The sequence below is a fragment of the Paramisgurnus dabryanus genome, chromosome 11, assembly GCF_030506205.2.
Source record: "Paramisgurnus dabryanus chromosome 11, PD_genome_1.1, whole genome shotgun sequence".
NCBI lineage: Eukaryota > Metazoa > Chordata > Actinopteri > Cypriniformes > Cobitidae > Paramisgurnus > Paramisgurnus dabryanus.
Window position 1 is genome coordinate 9600063 of NC_133347.1, and position 16872 is coordinate 9616934.

At 36.0% G+C, this 16872-nt stretch overlaps 1 protein-coding gene across 2 annotated transcripts in view; it reads right to left on the reverse strand.

Annotated features, from left to right (window-relative positions):
* eps15 (epidermal growth factor receptor pathway substrate 15) overlaps positions 1-16872 on the reverse strand; it is a 43206-nt gene that overhangs the window by 22287 nt on the left and 4047 nt on the right. Inside the window, exons 2-12 of one of the 2 annotated variants that reach the window (XM_065248496.1) lie at positions 14635-14676; positions 11978-12067; positions 11667-11714; positions 11489-11584; positions 11229-11291; positions 10952-11077; positions 8162-8221; positions 7115-7315; positions 6846-6991; positions 6513-6666; positions 2726-2811 (exon numbers count right to left, since the gene is read on the reverse strand). In XM_065248496.1, coding sequence (XP_065104568.1) covers positions 2726-2811; positions 6513-6666; positions 6846-6991; positions 7115-7315; positions 8162-8221; positions 10952-11077; positions 11229-11291; positions 11489-11584; positions 11667-11714; positions 11978-12067; positions 14635-14676 — 1112 coding nt within the window. Of the gene's footprint in view, positions 1-2725; positions 2815-6512; positions 6667-6845; positions 6992-7114; positions 7316-8161; positions 8222-10951; positions 11078-11228; positions 11292-11488; positions 11585-11666; positions 11715-11977; positions 12068-14634; positions 14677-16872 lie in introns of both variants that reach the window. The other variant, XM_065248495.1, reaches the window with a different exon arrangement.

A 16872-nucleotide genomic window follows, 5' to 3' on the forward strand; every position in this document is an offset into this window, starting at 1 on the left:
GATATGTCTGAAGATCGTCGATACACGATACTATCGTCTATCGGCACAACCCTAGTGAGAACTGTAAGTGGACTTTTTGGGGGACTTTAAGTGGACCTGTTTTGGGTTTATTTAAGCCTGTTATTGTATTAGTCTATAGTTCTTGCAAATTTAAAGCAAGTTAGCTAGTCATTTTGTTGTTTGAGCAACCTGCTAGCTAGTTGCTACAGTAGTTACACTCCTTTAAGATGATGTAATTAATAGTGGGAAATAATCAGTTTTTACAGTTTATGTGCTATCATCGTTTGCCATACGTTCAACAACATCTGCTTTAGTTTGTGTTTATTAACCCTTTAGTTTCACTTCATCACGCAGCTATTCCTGTTAGAGGTAAAAACATTTAATTCATTAATAATGTAGTATGTGTTCATTTTCTGTCATAGTGCCCCACCCCTTTGATTGCCACGCCCTCGACCCCGCCCACCCCTACCACATTAACTAACAAATTTTCTGCGGGGAACCCTGTACTGGTATCTCTCTGTGCTTTTATATTTGCGCATTGAAGACTCACACTGGCTCATACATGAAATTATGACCGTAATCATCGTACAAAATGCCGGTTCTGGTTTAGTGACAGTGTGCACCGGACGTCGCACCCATAATTCGCACAAAGCATCATGGGGCGCAGGAATAGTGTGGATAATGCGATAACTTATTTTAGATGACTTATTTAAATGCAATTTTTCAATGTGGAATATCTTTAAGGTTAGGCACGACAGTAACATGATTATCAGACATATTTTTCACAGGATTCATAACAAAATAAGCATCATTCCTGGATTAGGATCAACTGCTTTAAGCTCTGACTCAAGGTTTCTTCCAGTATTCTTGCTGTAATCTTCCCAGCAACCAGAAAGACATTCACAGCAAACCGACCAGGAGGCAAACACACAATGAGTCAGAGACTCCCAGGAGAAAAGAGAGCAAGAAGAAAATAAGCAGAGAGAGAGAGACTAAAGCAGGATTTAAGAATAATAAAGGTTAACACGTAGGTTAACAGCAAGGCAGATCTTGGCAACAGTCCTAAAAAAGGCCTATGTTCATCCATAAACTTCCCAGCATGCATCAAACAGCCAATTTCAGCACAAAACCAAAGCATTTATTATTGCCCCTCTTTTAGAAAGAGGGTGTGGCCTATCCTTACCCGTCACGTTGCCGTGGAGAATTAAGGCAATCCCAAACCGCCCGCATCATTTTAGGATAAAATAACAGCTCATCGTATTTCATGAATTATTGCATCTATTCTTCCTGATCATCATCTTCTCTCTCCATTTCAAAGTGACTGATTGTTATCTCTACAGTAACTCACTTTCACTTTCTGTGAATGTGGAAGTGAGAAGTGCTAAAAACGCTGTCCATCTCACACACCGAGCTAAACCAAAGAGCATCACCTGTCAGCTTGCAACACTCTCAAACTCTATAAATGAAAGATGGAGGGAAAACAATAGTTATGGGATGGGGAGTCTTGCTTTTACTAAGAGCCCCTCCTCTCTTCTCATCTAGGAGTGTTAACCTCTGGAGACTCGCTGCTTACAGGAAGAGACTTAAGGATTTGTATATAGGCCCTACGCACACATACAGCACCAATCACCTTCACTGTCACACAAGTAAAAATTTGCTAAACAAATTAGCTATTTAAAAAAAAACTACAGCATGCCACCAATTCTGTAATTCACCAATATTACAGTTTAATAAAGCATTAAAAAAAGCGTATTAAATTGTTTTTTTCTGTAAATCTTAAATTGTGCATTGCTTACAAAAATAAAACTTTTCGGTACTTTCAGGATAATAAAGAGCTGATTCAGATGTCTGGACCACAGTAATGAAGAGATCATGTATAGTTACAGTGCAAGTTACTATGCAAGATCATAGCAGTCTGCTGTATAATCCACATACAACCACTCAGAAACAACACACAAGTTGAAAATTTTGTTCACACACTGTATATGCTACTAGTGTTGGCCGTCCAGGTTAATTTTAAGGCGACCTTCAAGAGAGAACGAAGTAACGGGATACTCCTTAAAGATAGCATTCATGAGTTTAAGTGCGTCTGACATGATCTAAAGACAGATTTGTCCACAAGACATACTGAGATTATTGTCACCAACACACTTCTGTTTCTGCGGTTTCAGAAACACTTGTGCACCTGTGTGGGAACAACAACACACAGGAACTACACAAAAACCTCAATCACATACATGCTATACTAACACAGGTGGCCTGGTGATAAGAAGTCTGCCAAACCAGTAAATGGAAGATTGTTGTATTCAGTGATGTGTAAGATGTACAGTAAGACATGACAAGTGTAATAAAGCTTTCTTTAACCACTTAAAGGTGGGGTGCATGATGAAAGCCAATGTTGATATTTGAAATCACCTAAACAAACAAGCCCCTGCCCCAATAGAATCTGGACCTTATTTTGATAGAACCTCCACATTGGCAACAATGTCGGTTAGTAGACAAGCCCCTTACTGCTGATTGGCTACAAGTGTGTTTTGTTACTCGGCCCAAAAATGTTTTTCAAAAATCATGCACCAAGCCTTTAATATGCCTACATTTTCATAATTTGGAATTAGGCATGTTAGAATAAAAGATAAAAACGGGGTATACCAATTAAGGACTGAAATGTCAGGTTTAATCAGATGTTTCTCATTCATACCAACTGTTTTATGAAAGAGTAACTCACCTCTGTATATCCATGATTTCATTAGTGAGCGAGTCCAACTCTTTAATAGCTGAGAAATCTGCAGCCTGAACAGATAAGGCAATGTTCTGCTGAGCAGCAGGAATGGAGCATGAAAAATAAAAAAAGAAATATATCATTAATATTATTGAAAAGGGTGCAATTATTTTGTTCAACCACCTCATGGGGGGTGGAAATCAGAGGCAAATTATCTAAACTAGTTCATTATTTGAAGAGTTTGGTTCCAAAACTGGATAAACGGCATAAAAAAGTGTTACCATCAAAATCAGTATTTTATTAGGTCAGTATTTAAAAGTAAATTCTTAACTCTTTCGCTGCCATTGACGAGTTATCTCGTCAATCAAGAGAAAATGCTTCCCTGCCAATGACGAGTATTTCCAGCTTTCCGCAATACCACTATTATCCACCTTCCGCAACTTTTTAAACCCGGAAGTATTGCCCTACGGTAAGTGGCTGCGTGTCCGTGTCTGTTTTAAAGATCGCTCTGAATGGGATCTCTATGAAAAGTCCGTAAAAAAAAAGGAATTATCTCTGCTTTTTGCTCAAAATGTGGTGTTTTTGCAGAAACCTACCCATATTCAAAAGCTGATTACAAAAGAACTACTGAAGGTAGGATGAAACGGCTTTTTGTTTGAAAGCAGAGGGTCTATTCTTTCATTTAAGTATATTGTATGTTTATATATTTGAGGAAGAACATTTTCTGGAAGGCATTAAACTTTTGTGAAAATCATGAAAAACGCTGGCTGGCAACTTTTTTTAAAAACGCTGGCGGCGAAAGAGTTAATTTTACACAAAATACAATATTCGCTGTGTTATTCTGGCATCTTTTCTACCTTTTTCTGCACAACACAATAAATCCGCTCAAGAAATCACAGCGCACCATTCCACATAATGCAAAGAATAAGGGCGGCGCTTTGAATACACAGAATCCTAGTTTTCCTCATCTACTTTGTACTTCGTGATCAACAAACAAACAAAACAAAATAATACTTTTGATGGCATTGATAAACCTGTGGTGGTTTTCTGTGATGGGGAAGAAACGTAAGCCACCAAATCTAATAATTTACGCAAGATAATTTAAAGAGTAACTAAACCCTTAACCAACTTTTTTTAGTTAATGATCTGTAAGAATGATGCTTTATAAGTGCTGTTTATTGATTTTAGTAAGTTTTGTGACATTTGGATAAAAAGTGTTTTAATCCTACAATATATGGTATACAAAAGTCTGAGTGCTGCAGGATCGAGCAGGACCAAAACATTTTACAGCTGATCGCTGTGAAAAAAGTTCAGCGATGACATCCTAAGTATAACTGCAACAATGACAGTGTTCTTAATATGACAAAGTAAGTGTTTTGATTAGTAAATGTTTAATCAGTGTATACCACTAGTCCAGTAATTCTGTGGTAAAAACTAGTGTGGTCCACTAGTGGTCCGCCAAACCCCCCCAGTGGTCCGCCAAAAGATGACCTAACCTAGGCAAGTGTTTATACAATCGTCACTTATTTAAGTAGATTTTTAATGCACTTGCAAAACTGTGATATCAGTTCTTGCCATTCTGTTTTAATAACGTAAAAATGGATCGGTGGCTAAACCAAAGAGGAGTCAAAAGAAGGATCAAGCGTCAACTGAAAGCAGCTAAAATCCACAGATCTATTAGTTTTGTAATGTACTAGTTTTTGTTTCATGTGTAAAATCCCTGTAATTTCAGTGATTTTGGACATTAAGGGGAATTTTTTTTAGCATTTTATTGTTACCATAGTTACAACCATAGACTTCATATACCCACCACCTCAGAATGACATTAAGTGGGACCTAGGCTGTTATACTATGTTTAATTGCAGTTTTTTTTTTCATATATGAAGTCTGTTGTTCATATTAAGCTGTAACTTATTTCACATTTACTTGTTCAAATGAAATAAAAATCATATAATAATTTCTGAACATAGCACTGCATTTGTGTTTAAAAAATCAGTTTTTGACTTGAAACATTCTATTTTGTTGTTTTTTTGGGGGCGTGTTAGAGTGGGATTCTGTTAGGTGGTCCTCAGAAAAAAATTGGAAGATAAAGTGGTCCTTGGCCTGAAAAAGTTTGAGAAACACTGCACTAGTCAGCTAAATGAATATAACATGGCAAAGATGAATGCACATTTATATATTGATTCAATAGATTTATAGCATTTTAAAAAAAATAACTTGTCACAGATTTATTGCATTTAGTGGAAAAAATAATCAGTTTTATAATAAATCTTTGAAAATCAAAATATGGATTTGAATTTTTTTACGTTTTTATAACCTAAAGATGCTATCTGTAAATTTGTAACAGAAAATAGTGGTTTTCATCTTGTCACTTTCTTGGTATAGAAAACAAGTTTTTACTGAAATTAGTCAAAATGGATTTATTGCGTTTTGGAACCAAACTCTTCATTTATTTGCATTATTTATTTAATTGATATTATGATTTGTATAACTCTGGCGCTATTGAGTGTCTGATGAGCATTCTATAAATTCAGCCAAAAATGCTTAACATTAACAATATGCGTCACGTGTATTGAAATAAATAGGAGAAATCGCCACGGTCAGAATGGCAGCTCTAGTCCCGCCTTCCAGTAAAAAGAGCCAATCGTCGATCGGAATCCTCTGGGAGAGGGACTTTGCGCATGGGCTTCTAACAAGACCTGGAAGCGTTGCAAATATGGCTGCGAAGTGACGCGAATTCCTTAAAAGGACTTGGTTCAGCATCACTTGTCCATTGACTAAAACGAACCCCATAACAGTCTATAGAGTAGTAGGGCTGTCACTTTTGAGAAAAATCTAATTCGAACGGATTTCGAATATCATGCAATTTATCCGAAAATATTCGAATATCTGTTTGCTTGCCCGTTTTCAATGATAGAGAGCACAAACCCTTTGATACTTGAGATGAAATTAAACTTACCGGTAAGTTAAGCAGATCTCACTTGACTCTGTCGTCTATGTGACGCGCGACAGTCAGCACATGATCATTTAAAATCCGTTTACAAGCCAAATGCTGTTGTTGTTTAATATAAAGTTTACATTGCGTTGTAAAAATGATGAAATTATCTTCATACATGCTATTTTCATAATGCGAACGTATTAACGCAAGTTTTTTATTTTGCTATAATGTTTAACACTTATAGCAGTGTTAAATATGTCATTTTATATACAAACTATAATTCTATCTTGACATGCACATTAGGTTCATGTTGGTCCAATTTGATTCACTCTCTTGCGCACAGTTGCAGTCGTCGGTCTCACTCTCAGCCTCCTTCCTATTACGAGGTGTTACTGTAAAAAATGCGCTACACATGGCATTTTAAAAACCGGATGGTTTATTTATAGTTCGAATACGGATATTTCACGTCATGTTCGAATGCATATTCGAACATCGAATAAAAAGTGACAGCCCTATAGAGTAGTAACATAAACAAGCGGCTTTCATGGTCAAAACGTAATTTCCGGTAAACTCCGCTAAGAATAAATAACATTTTAGATAATTAAAGTCCTTTTAAAGTAATTTATTAACAAGCAAATAAACAACACTTAAATTACCTAGGAAACCTTTTTTTTCCTGAGGTATTTTGTTCAAGAGTTCAGTTTAGCAACTAGTCAGACCATTAAAAAACTGAAACCGGAAGTAAAGTTCGGACCAGACACGTAATTGCGTCACCATACGTGCGTCCGATGAAACGGTCTATAGTACAATGTTTTGATAAAAAAAAAGAAGACATCAACCAATTAAACTTCTCACCTGTCGTGCAAGCTTATCAGAAGGAGGAATCATTTCGGGAGAGAGTGTCTGGGGTGGGTCTATTCCCTTTGAGAGCTTCTGATTAATTAGATAGAGGGCCAATGCAAACTGTTCTTTGGTCAATTTTCCAATGTCACCTATATCACAAAGTTCCCTATAAAAATAAACATGTACACAACAAACTTTAACGACAGTATGTCATTACAAAAACATCATTTAAGTTTTAAAGGACTAAAATGTTACTTGTAATAAGAGATGAATCAGTGTATTCATCTCTCCATAATCAAAACTTTATCAATTATGGAGATTTAAACCAAGGCAGTGGCAACTCACCAAATGCGTGCCAAGGTGGCAGATGGTAAACCAGTCTTCAAAAATATATCTCGGACCTCAGCACCTGATACCAAACCATCCATGTCACTGTCTGTCTTGGTGAATAACTCATCATATTTGGCTTTATCTACTGGTGATACCACCCACTGTATAAAGACACACACACACACACAGTTTGTTAAAGAGATTTAGGGAGATTTGCAAAAGTGTTATACACTTGATTTATCTTTAAGCTGTTGAAACTGAGGCTGTTGTAAAATGACCAGGACCTGTGGTGGTGCGGGTTTCGCCGGAAGTGTTTTGGAGCCAGAGTGGGTGCGGCTCCTTTCTTTATGTTGTGCAGGTGACGGTAGGAGGGGCAACACAGGGGGCGGAGTCATTTTTCTTCTTTTTGACGGTGGAACTAGACCGGCAGGCAAAGTCATGGGAACCACCTCAGACTCCAGGGCTCTGTATACTAAATACATGGCCTAAAACACAAACATCCACTCAAAGCATTCACTTAAAGGGATGTTCACCCAAAAATAAAAATTATGTTATCATTTTCTCATCATCATGTTGTTCTTAACCTGTATTAATTTCTTTTTTCTGATATTTTGATAAATGATGGTAAGCACACAGTTGACGGTTCCCATTGAATTCCATCGTATTTGATTTTCCTACTATGGAAGTCAATGGTTACAATCAGCTGTGTGCTCACCATCATTTATTAAAATATTTTCTTTTGTGTTCATCAGAAAAAAGAAATTCACACAGGTATAAAACAAAATGAGGATGAGAAAACAATAAAAAAAAAATGGGGGGGTAAACAATGCCTTTAAGGGTATAAATGCTAACACACGAGAAAAACGTGCTACTTGTTTAAATGTGTTTTTTTTTATAATATCAGTGTTGTTCAAGTAAAAAGTACATTCCTTTTATATTTGCTGTATATTTTGGAACAACGTTTTTACAGTTTTACAGTAAAAGAGAGGTTAACAAACCATAACCAGACCCAAAGTCAGTCTGGTCGGGAAGATAACCACAATATAGCAGAGGTCATGAGCTAAGACCAACACTACAATAGAATAGATAACACCATGTTTATCTTAAAAACAGTGGAACCAGACAAACCGTCAGAGATATGGGAAATGCTACAAGGTCAGCTAAGGTCTAGACTTTAATATATGTGACCCTGTCAGTGAAACCCAGGCTGAAGTCTGAATCTAATTATGAGATTATTATGTAGTATGATTTTATTTTAATGACTAGCCAGGTTTTTACAGACTGGATATTGGCTCTGTAAATAAATGCATCTGTAACATGACAGAACTCACCACAGCAAACTCATCTCTGTCCAGCATTCCATCTCTGTCAATGTCACTGAGCTCCCAAACCTGTAACAATCATTGCCAAAAGAGAGATCACATCAATCCTATTTAAAGGCCACTTTCTTTCTGATCCCATTTTTTTAAACCCTAGTTAGTATGTAATGTTGCTATAATAGCATAAATAATATCTGTAAAATGATAAAGCTCAAAGTTCACTGCGAGGCAATATTTTTTTAACAGAATTCCCCTACAGCCTAAAGTGAACGGCCGGTTTGGACTACAGCCCTCTACTTCCTGTTTAATGACGTCAGTAGAACAGTGTTTTACTAAACTCTGCCCACAGGAATACGTCAGTCGCCAGCTAAGCTAACGGCAAGCTAAGCTGCTATCGAATTACAACACACTAAACAAACCAATCCGATTTCGATACCTGAATTCTGAGTATTGAACGATACGGACCCTGATCCAATTCTAGTATTTTTCTTGATCCATTTAGAATTATAATATATATATATATATATATATATATATATATATATATATATATATATATATATATATATATATATATATATATATATATATATATATATATATATATATATATATATATATATATATATATATATATATATATATATATAATAAATATAAATATATATATATAAATATATATATAATAAATAAATATATATATATATATAAATATATATATAATAAATATAAATATATATATATATATATATATATAATAAATATAAATATATATATATAAATATATATATAATAAATAAATATATATATATATATATAAATATATATATAATAAATATATATATAAATATATATATAATAAATATAAATATATATATAATAAATATAAATATATATATAATAAATATAAATATAAATATATATATAAATATATATATAATAAATATAAATATAAATATAAATATAAATATAAATATAAATATATATATATATATATATATAATAAATATATATATGACCTTAAATATCTTCATATATTCAATTGTTTTTCAGATAAAGCTGTTGATTAAATTAGGAAGACATTGAATATAGTGTGTAAAATGTTTAGGGTGCATTTATAATAGTCTGACTTTTCTATAGCCTGACAGTAACAACCACGAGTAACGCACAGTATCGGATTTGGATCGGCCCCGTTATTTCGATATCCGATCCAGCAAAAACGGTTCGGATCCACCTGATATCCGATCCAACATATTGGATCGGCCCACCCCTACACAAACTGTGTTTGCATCATCCCAGCAAGCAATTTTGCACATAAAAGATGTCGTCTAAACACAGCCCAGGGGCCTCATTTATAAAGCGTGCATACACACAGATTTGATCGTAGAGTGTGTGTACACAAAAATCCAAGGTGAGGTACATATTTCTTGAAAAAATATTTGACGTGGAAACGTGCTTAGTGCAACATCAGGGTCTCACTGTGTTTTTTTCAAAATGTCTGAGGGTCGCAAGAGAAAAAGTGTCTTCGAATTGTATGACAAGAAGAGAAAGGACTATAAATAAAGAAACAAGACCAGAATGTTTATGGGACACTATTTCACACGCTGGCGTGAGCTAAAAGGACAGGTTGGGCTTCCCACGCGAAGTTTCTACTGGAAAGGTACATTTTGTCATGCTATTTGGAGAAATCCATTTAAAATCACTGCTAGTAAAAGTTGATGTAAGCTATGATTTGCGATGCTAGCCCTGGCACAAGTCACGAACCGCACAGACACGGTAAACATGCCGACAGAAACTTGTAAACAGAGCGAAGAGAAGAACTGAGCTCCTGCATGCTCTCCCTCTCGGGAGCATTTTTTTAAACATATCAAGGGGCGGTTCTTTTAAATAATTCGGGAAAATCTTCCGCAATACCTTTAACATCATTGGAGTTCGTCTTTGGACTTCTTTATTGGTTCTAGAAAGTTTTTTTACCCGCTGTCGTCTCTCCACAAAGCAATAAGCGTGTCATCTTTGTTTGTTTGTCTATTTGCCGGCTAACTTCCGGGTGACGTGCTTACATTTGGGAGGAGTAAGCGCTGACATATGTGGTTTCATCAACCAGATGTATTTACACTTGTCCAGTTTCATCTGAAATGCATCCCTGACCACCTCCTTAAGTGGTTTAGCGATCGGATTTAAACCCGACACGCATGCTTTTAGAAACATCTTATGATTGAGGCCCCAGAAGTCTAGGCTAAAACAAGGCAAAATTTGGGCTGTCAGTGAAAATTTTATAGATGTCTAACCATTGAGGAACATGCACAACAACCATTAATGAAACCAAACACCTTGCAATCACTTAGCCTAGACTTCTGTGATTACAAGGTGTATGGTTTCATGATGTGATGAAGTGTACTTTACTTACATGATGGAATCTTGCAAGTTATTTAGGCAAAACCGATAACCAATTCAAGTTTATTTTGGCAAGAAGTGTGTTACTCACAGTCCAACTATATTAAGTATAGTAAACCTAGACTGTGAAAAGATGGCTATTGCTTACTGGGACTGATCTTCATACTCTAATCACTTGGTGGATGCATTAAGGTTGCCTAATACCTGCAAAATGAACTACTTTTTAATTCATTTTTAGCAACCACAATCTTTTTCTTTTGACTCCACCAACACACTCATTTTGTGACTCTGGGGCGCAGCCTGGTGGTTAAACCTAAATGTGCACTTTGATGATGAAGTACAAGATGTACATGTTTCAAACCTTAAACATTTCACTACTAAAAATGGTTGCCAGCCTCCTCATCTTACCCTGCCAAGAACGTCCACAGGGAGCTTTGAATTGAGGAGCACTGGTTTGACCTTATCACCCGTGAGCATGCCACCCACCGGAGAGAGGCTGTCAAAGATGGCGTCGAATTTCAGCTTCTCCTCTGGCTACATGACACACGCAACACACAAACACAATGAGCGATTAAACAAACGGTGCATTAAACTGTAAAATAAATGTGCAAAAGTAATTTGTCGACAATTTGTCGACAAAGATATTCAATTCGAACAATCAACTAATCTGATGGTGATATCTGACCTTGACTATCCATGGGCAGTCAATGGGCACATGTCCAAACTGAAGAGGACTGCTAGTGTCATGCTAGACAGGAAACAGAATACAGACATTAACTCAGAAAGCACATAAAGCTGTTTTTGCAATGCAAGCGGAAAAAAGTCAGACTCAGCATTTTTTTGTCATAAGGAAATCCACTCCCAGGTCTTCCTGGCTTATGAGGAAACAGTGATGTCGTTTTCCTGGTGCTGTGAACAGGAAGAGGAAGTAAAGGTCTAACTCACAAATTTTGGGGGAGGCACAGCAGCATTGAGGCTTTTGAGAGACACTTCCAATCCATTCTGAGCACACGCCACCAAACGAAGAGCTACATAAAATTGCTGAGAAAAGACAAAATAAAATGGTTAAAAATATTGTTTAAATACAGAATCGGAAACAACAGGAGTTTAAAGTAAAAAATACCTGCTTGTTAAGTGAGCCTTGGCGTTCTGAATCTGCTAAATCCCATATCTGTGGACGAAATAACAAAGTTAGGCTTAGTTAAGGACAACCTGTTTCACAAGACAGAAACGTGCAAACTAAGCAGTTTCAGTAGAAAGAGGTACTAGCTAACTAGTTTTCAACACAACACAAAAATTACTACATTGTATGAAAGTAAATAAAATCTGTTCTTGTCTATTTTGGATCATCTTGATTTTCCAGTAGTTGTTAATCAATTCAATGATTTTTCCCCCCACTGCTAAAGTGAAGACATGTTGTGTAATTGATTTTACCTTGCCAAGGACGAGATCGGCAAGGCCAGACGTCTTTAAAAATAAGGCTGCATCACCAGCTGCTACACGTCCACTGCTGGATGGATCTACCTGTTGAAGAATAATGCACATTACATGTTTCATCGCTTATTTATTTTCGCTATGTCTCAGTTTACTTCTTTAAGGCAACATGTTGACGGTTAATTTAAACCAACTAACAAATAAAACTGGTTGATGTAATTAAATGGCAATGTAAGAAGTATTTGATCAGAAAATTTTTTTACTTTATAACAACTATTGATGTGTATACTAACAATAAATTCAGTAAATAGCAAGGATATTAAAGGAAAACACCACCATTTTTCAATATGTTCTTACCTCAACTACAAATTAATAAATCCCTATCTTTTTTCAATGTGTGCACTTAATCTTTGTACAGCGTGTCGTGAATGTGTTAGCATTTAGCCTAGCCCCACTCATTCCTTGGGATCCAATCAGGGATGAATTTGGAAACCACCAAACACTTCCATGTTTTCCCTATTTAAAGACTGTTACATGAGTATTAATAAAACGTGAAGATTTTTTAAGCAGATAAAAAATGAGAACGATATTGTATGGCGTAAGAGCACTTAGTTTGCAGCACTTCGACCTTGGAGCGCAGTAACATCATCACTCCTGACTACTCCCCCTCTTACTCAAACTTCCGTCAATATTACTGCGCCCGAGGTAAAAAAAAAAAAAAAAAGGTTTTCCTTTAAGTCACTAAAAGTGTGACAATTACGAGAGAGACTAGGAACAAGCCATTATTTAAAAACAGGAATTTCTCTGGACTTACAAATCCTTGGGAACTTTTGGGATTATGTAAGCGTACACAACTGCAGTAAATATATCAAACTACGCAAGTGGTTTTTGGATATTACAAGAAATCTGATGTCATGTGGTGTGACATACGAAAAAATGTGAAAAAAACAATCATAATATACAAATAGCTTGAGAAAGATTTATATTAATGTTAGAGTTACAAATAAATAAAAATTGTCTTAAAATTTTTGGGGAAAAAAATCTGAATTTTTTCTATGTAACACCAAATGACACATTTATAATTTATTGGTCAACTACCCACATATTTTGGCTTTAACTGAAGATAGTAAGTCCTTAACTAATTTATTAGACCACCACCCAATGTAAGGTTGCCCAAACAAGGAAAAAGTCACTTTATGATGTTGAATGGTCTGGCATGGTGTAAGTAAATTATAGGGATGGACCGATATGGATTTTTCAGTGCCGATGCCGATACTTGTTTCATCAGCCTTAGCCGATGACCTATACAGGCTGCCGATTTTTTTGAGCCAATATTTGTAGCCAATACTTCTTTTGCTCACTCAATTCACATCATAAAAATGACACCATGATGATGCCAAATGTTATAAGTCTCAATTTAAAAAAAGTTACATATATTAAACTTTTTTTTTTAACTATATTTAACAAATAGTAAAAATAGGTGAGGGTGCTATGGAACCATGAACTGCACTCTTCACAATGACGAGGAACTATCAGCAAAGGATATTGATTTCTAGCACTTTACTACTACAAATATATATAGGGGTGGTTTCCGGGACAGGAATTATCTTAAATTAGGACTAGAGCTTAGTTTAATTAGGAAATATAACTAGTTTTAACAAACATGCCTTACTAAAAACATCATTTGTGTCCATTTTGAGGCAAAACACAGGGCACTGATGTATTTTAAGATAAGTTAAAAAGAGATGTTATAAGTTTGGACAGTTCTTACATTTATTTTAGTCTAGTCTAATCCCTGTCTGGGAAACCACCCCATAGAGATGAGAAATAAAAACCCACTTTGTTCAGCTATAATTAGCTGTTAGGCCGAGCTTTCGATGTTGTCATGGAAAGTTTGGTTGTTTTTAGTCACATGACCTGCAATCGCTTGCGGCTTTCTTTCTGTAAATAATCCCCCCCCAAAAAAATAAACGGCGAACACGGCAGCCACATATTGGCCACATAAAACTCGCAAATATCGGCCAGATATATCGACCGGCCGATATATCAGTCTATCACTAGTAGATTATGAGCCAATTTTTCAAATTCAAGCATGCACATTTCTAGACAAAAAAGTCCACATGTAATTTCTGCATCACTATCAGCCACAAGAACTGCAAAAACTTCCCATCTGCCATTGCTTGTCCAAACAAACAGCCCCGCCTCAAACTCATTTCATTGTCGGAATGCTCAGACAAACAGAGCAATGTTTTATTAGTGCCACATTGTTTACACTTGGGGAAAATCAAACTACTGGCTGATTTATAGATGGCATATTATTCCAGGTTATGTGAAAGTATTTTAATAAGTAAGTAAAATTACACAAAAAACAAACAATGCATTGCACACATGCTTAATTGGAGCTCATCCCTGGATAAGGAGGCCAGCAGCAAGAAGCTTAAACCACATGTCAGTTTAAAAAGGCAGATTCGCTTATCCTACCCGGTTCCTTTGCAAAATTCATCACTAATTCATAGAGGCATCACTTACTGAGAGAACGACACTTATGGGAGGCACTCAGCTCAAACTGACAGTGCGGTGAGGTTTTTATTTTGTTGCATTGAATATAATGACAAGGCAAGACATAACAACACAGATAAAGCTGATTAAATACTAACCTGTCGATAGTATTTCTCATAGACAGGATTTCCACTTGAAAGCTGCAACCGAATGAAAGAGAACACAGTTAGGAAAGTCTTGAATAGATGTAAACAAGTCACAGTTTTCTTAACATCATTTGTCCATTACTTGGAAGGATTCGGGACATCTCAAAAGCGTTAAAACCATCTGGCAATGTTTACTTAATAGGCATGTGGTAATAGAAAGTCTCACAATGAGTTCAAGTACTCGCACCTTTGTGTTATAATAGATTATAAAGTCATTCTAACATTAGCGTAATTCTTGCCGTTGTTTTAAATAGGCTACACAAGAATGATTGCTGGCTGCCAACAAAATAAATGTTCCTATCTCATCAAATCAAATTTATTTTTATTCATATCTTTAATTTTGATTGAATAAGGTCACGTCAAAGATTGAAATCATAATGAAATGAATGGCTAAAATCAGACTTTGATGCTCATTATCTGAGAATTTGATTTTGAAACTGTAGTATGGTTATTACAGCCTGGGTCACATATAAAAAAAAATGTTTTGTCATAATTGTGCTGCTTTTTCTCACATATTTAGACATTTGTATGGTTAGAAAAGGGCTAGATGAATGAATACAGTGTGGATACCTGTCTTATATAGCCAGATATATAAACAATATCCACTTCAAGTATATAGACAAAATAGTATTGAAATATTTGCCTGCAAACTTAACTTTTTACAAGTGTTTCAACTAACCCCCTGCCTGTTACAATTAACCCCACCTATGAGGTGAGTTGTAACGTTTGCACTTCTGTCACGTTTGGTGTAAATGTCCAAGAATGGTACTAGAAACAAACTTCAAATGTTCATTTGTAGCAGAGATGTGCGTGTTCAAACTCAAATTTTTTTGAATGATCGAGCCAAAACCAAAAAGCGTTAGGTAGTGTGCCGCTCTCCCCTATGTTTATAAAAACAACTTAATTGGCCTAATATAAATTAGGCCTAGGCCCTAGTCCTGGATAAACCTAAACCCTGTCCGGGAAACCGCCCCAATATGTTGACTTTAGTTATGCTCAAAAGACTAATCTATAACAGATGGATAGATCAAGTGAAAAGAGAAGCATTAAAGAAACAAATATATGAATGTTGTATGAAGTGTTGTGAACAAACTTTAAAACACCCTCTCAATAAAAAGCTATTAGACATTCAATCAATCATCAGGCAACTCCGAAAAACATGTCTGTATAATAATGCATGAATATCAATATCTTGCTGTTAAACTAAATTCTGCCAGAGCTAAGCTGGTTTCTCTCGCGTCAGGTGGTTACTGGTGCATGCTAATGAGATGCTGGCAGACAATATTTAGTAGACAGCCACCAAACCTTTTCTCGCCCTGCCGAAAAAAGAACAGCAGTTTTTGTTGCGCTTTTAACAGAACGAAACGACTTGGGCCTTTCAGTCTGTTCAGACACTACTTCATTTCCTGAGACTTATTCTGGCTTATTATGCATTTACTTATTGCAAAGGCTTAGAAGGCCATGATTAAACAAACAATATACAATGCCATCAACAAAACACACTTTCAAACTCCGTGCGAGGCTAATATTTAGCTTTTTTAGGGATACACCGATATATTGGCCTATAATCGGTATCGGCAGATAAAAGCGAATGTTCCCGCTATCGGTCAATTGTTTGAGAGCATGTATAAAGCCTTTGCTAAAATAATGCCTTTCATGCAGCGTGTCATGGGGTGGTAAGTGAATGTAAACTATCTGCAAAAGCTGCAAAGCTGAAAGTGAATCGTAACTTAAGTTATTGGCTATCAAAAGAGAGAGTCAACTTGGAGTTGCTGGAACGAGACGTCCAGAGTTCGAATCCCTTTTCCACAAAGTGGTGACGTTACGTCTTGCAATGCGTTCTACGTTGTCTCTCGAATACATGAACACGTTGGACTACGTCACATCAATGCTGTGCTCTCGCTTTCTCTCTCTACCTTTGCACTGTAAAAGCAAATTCGGTTCATTTTCAACTTCACCAGGGTTCAGAAAAGTTTCAGAAAGTTTCAAAAAGTTTATTCCGTATACATACGGGTCCAGCTGATGTTTCAGGGGTTTTCTATACGTATCACTTCTTTATATGGTTATATGGGCACGCGACAGCTTTGTTTAATTTCAAAACTCAACAATGGCAAATGGAGTTTTGATTTTGTGTTTGATGCGCTGGATTTTCCCAACTGCAGGGCTCTAGAGTGTGACCAATTTGCTCGC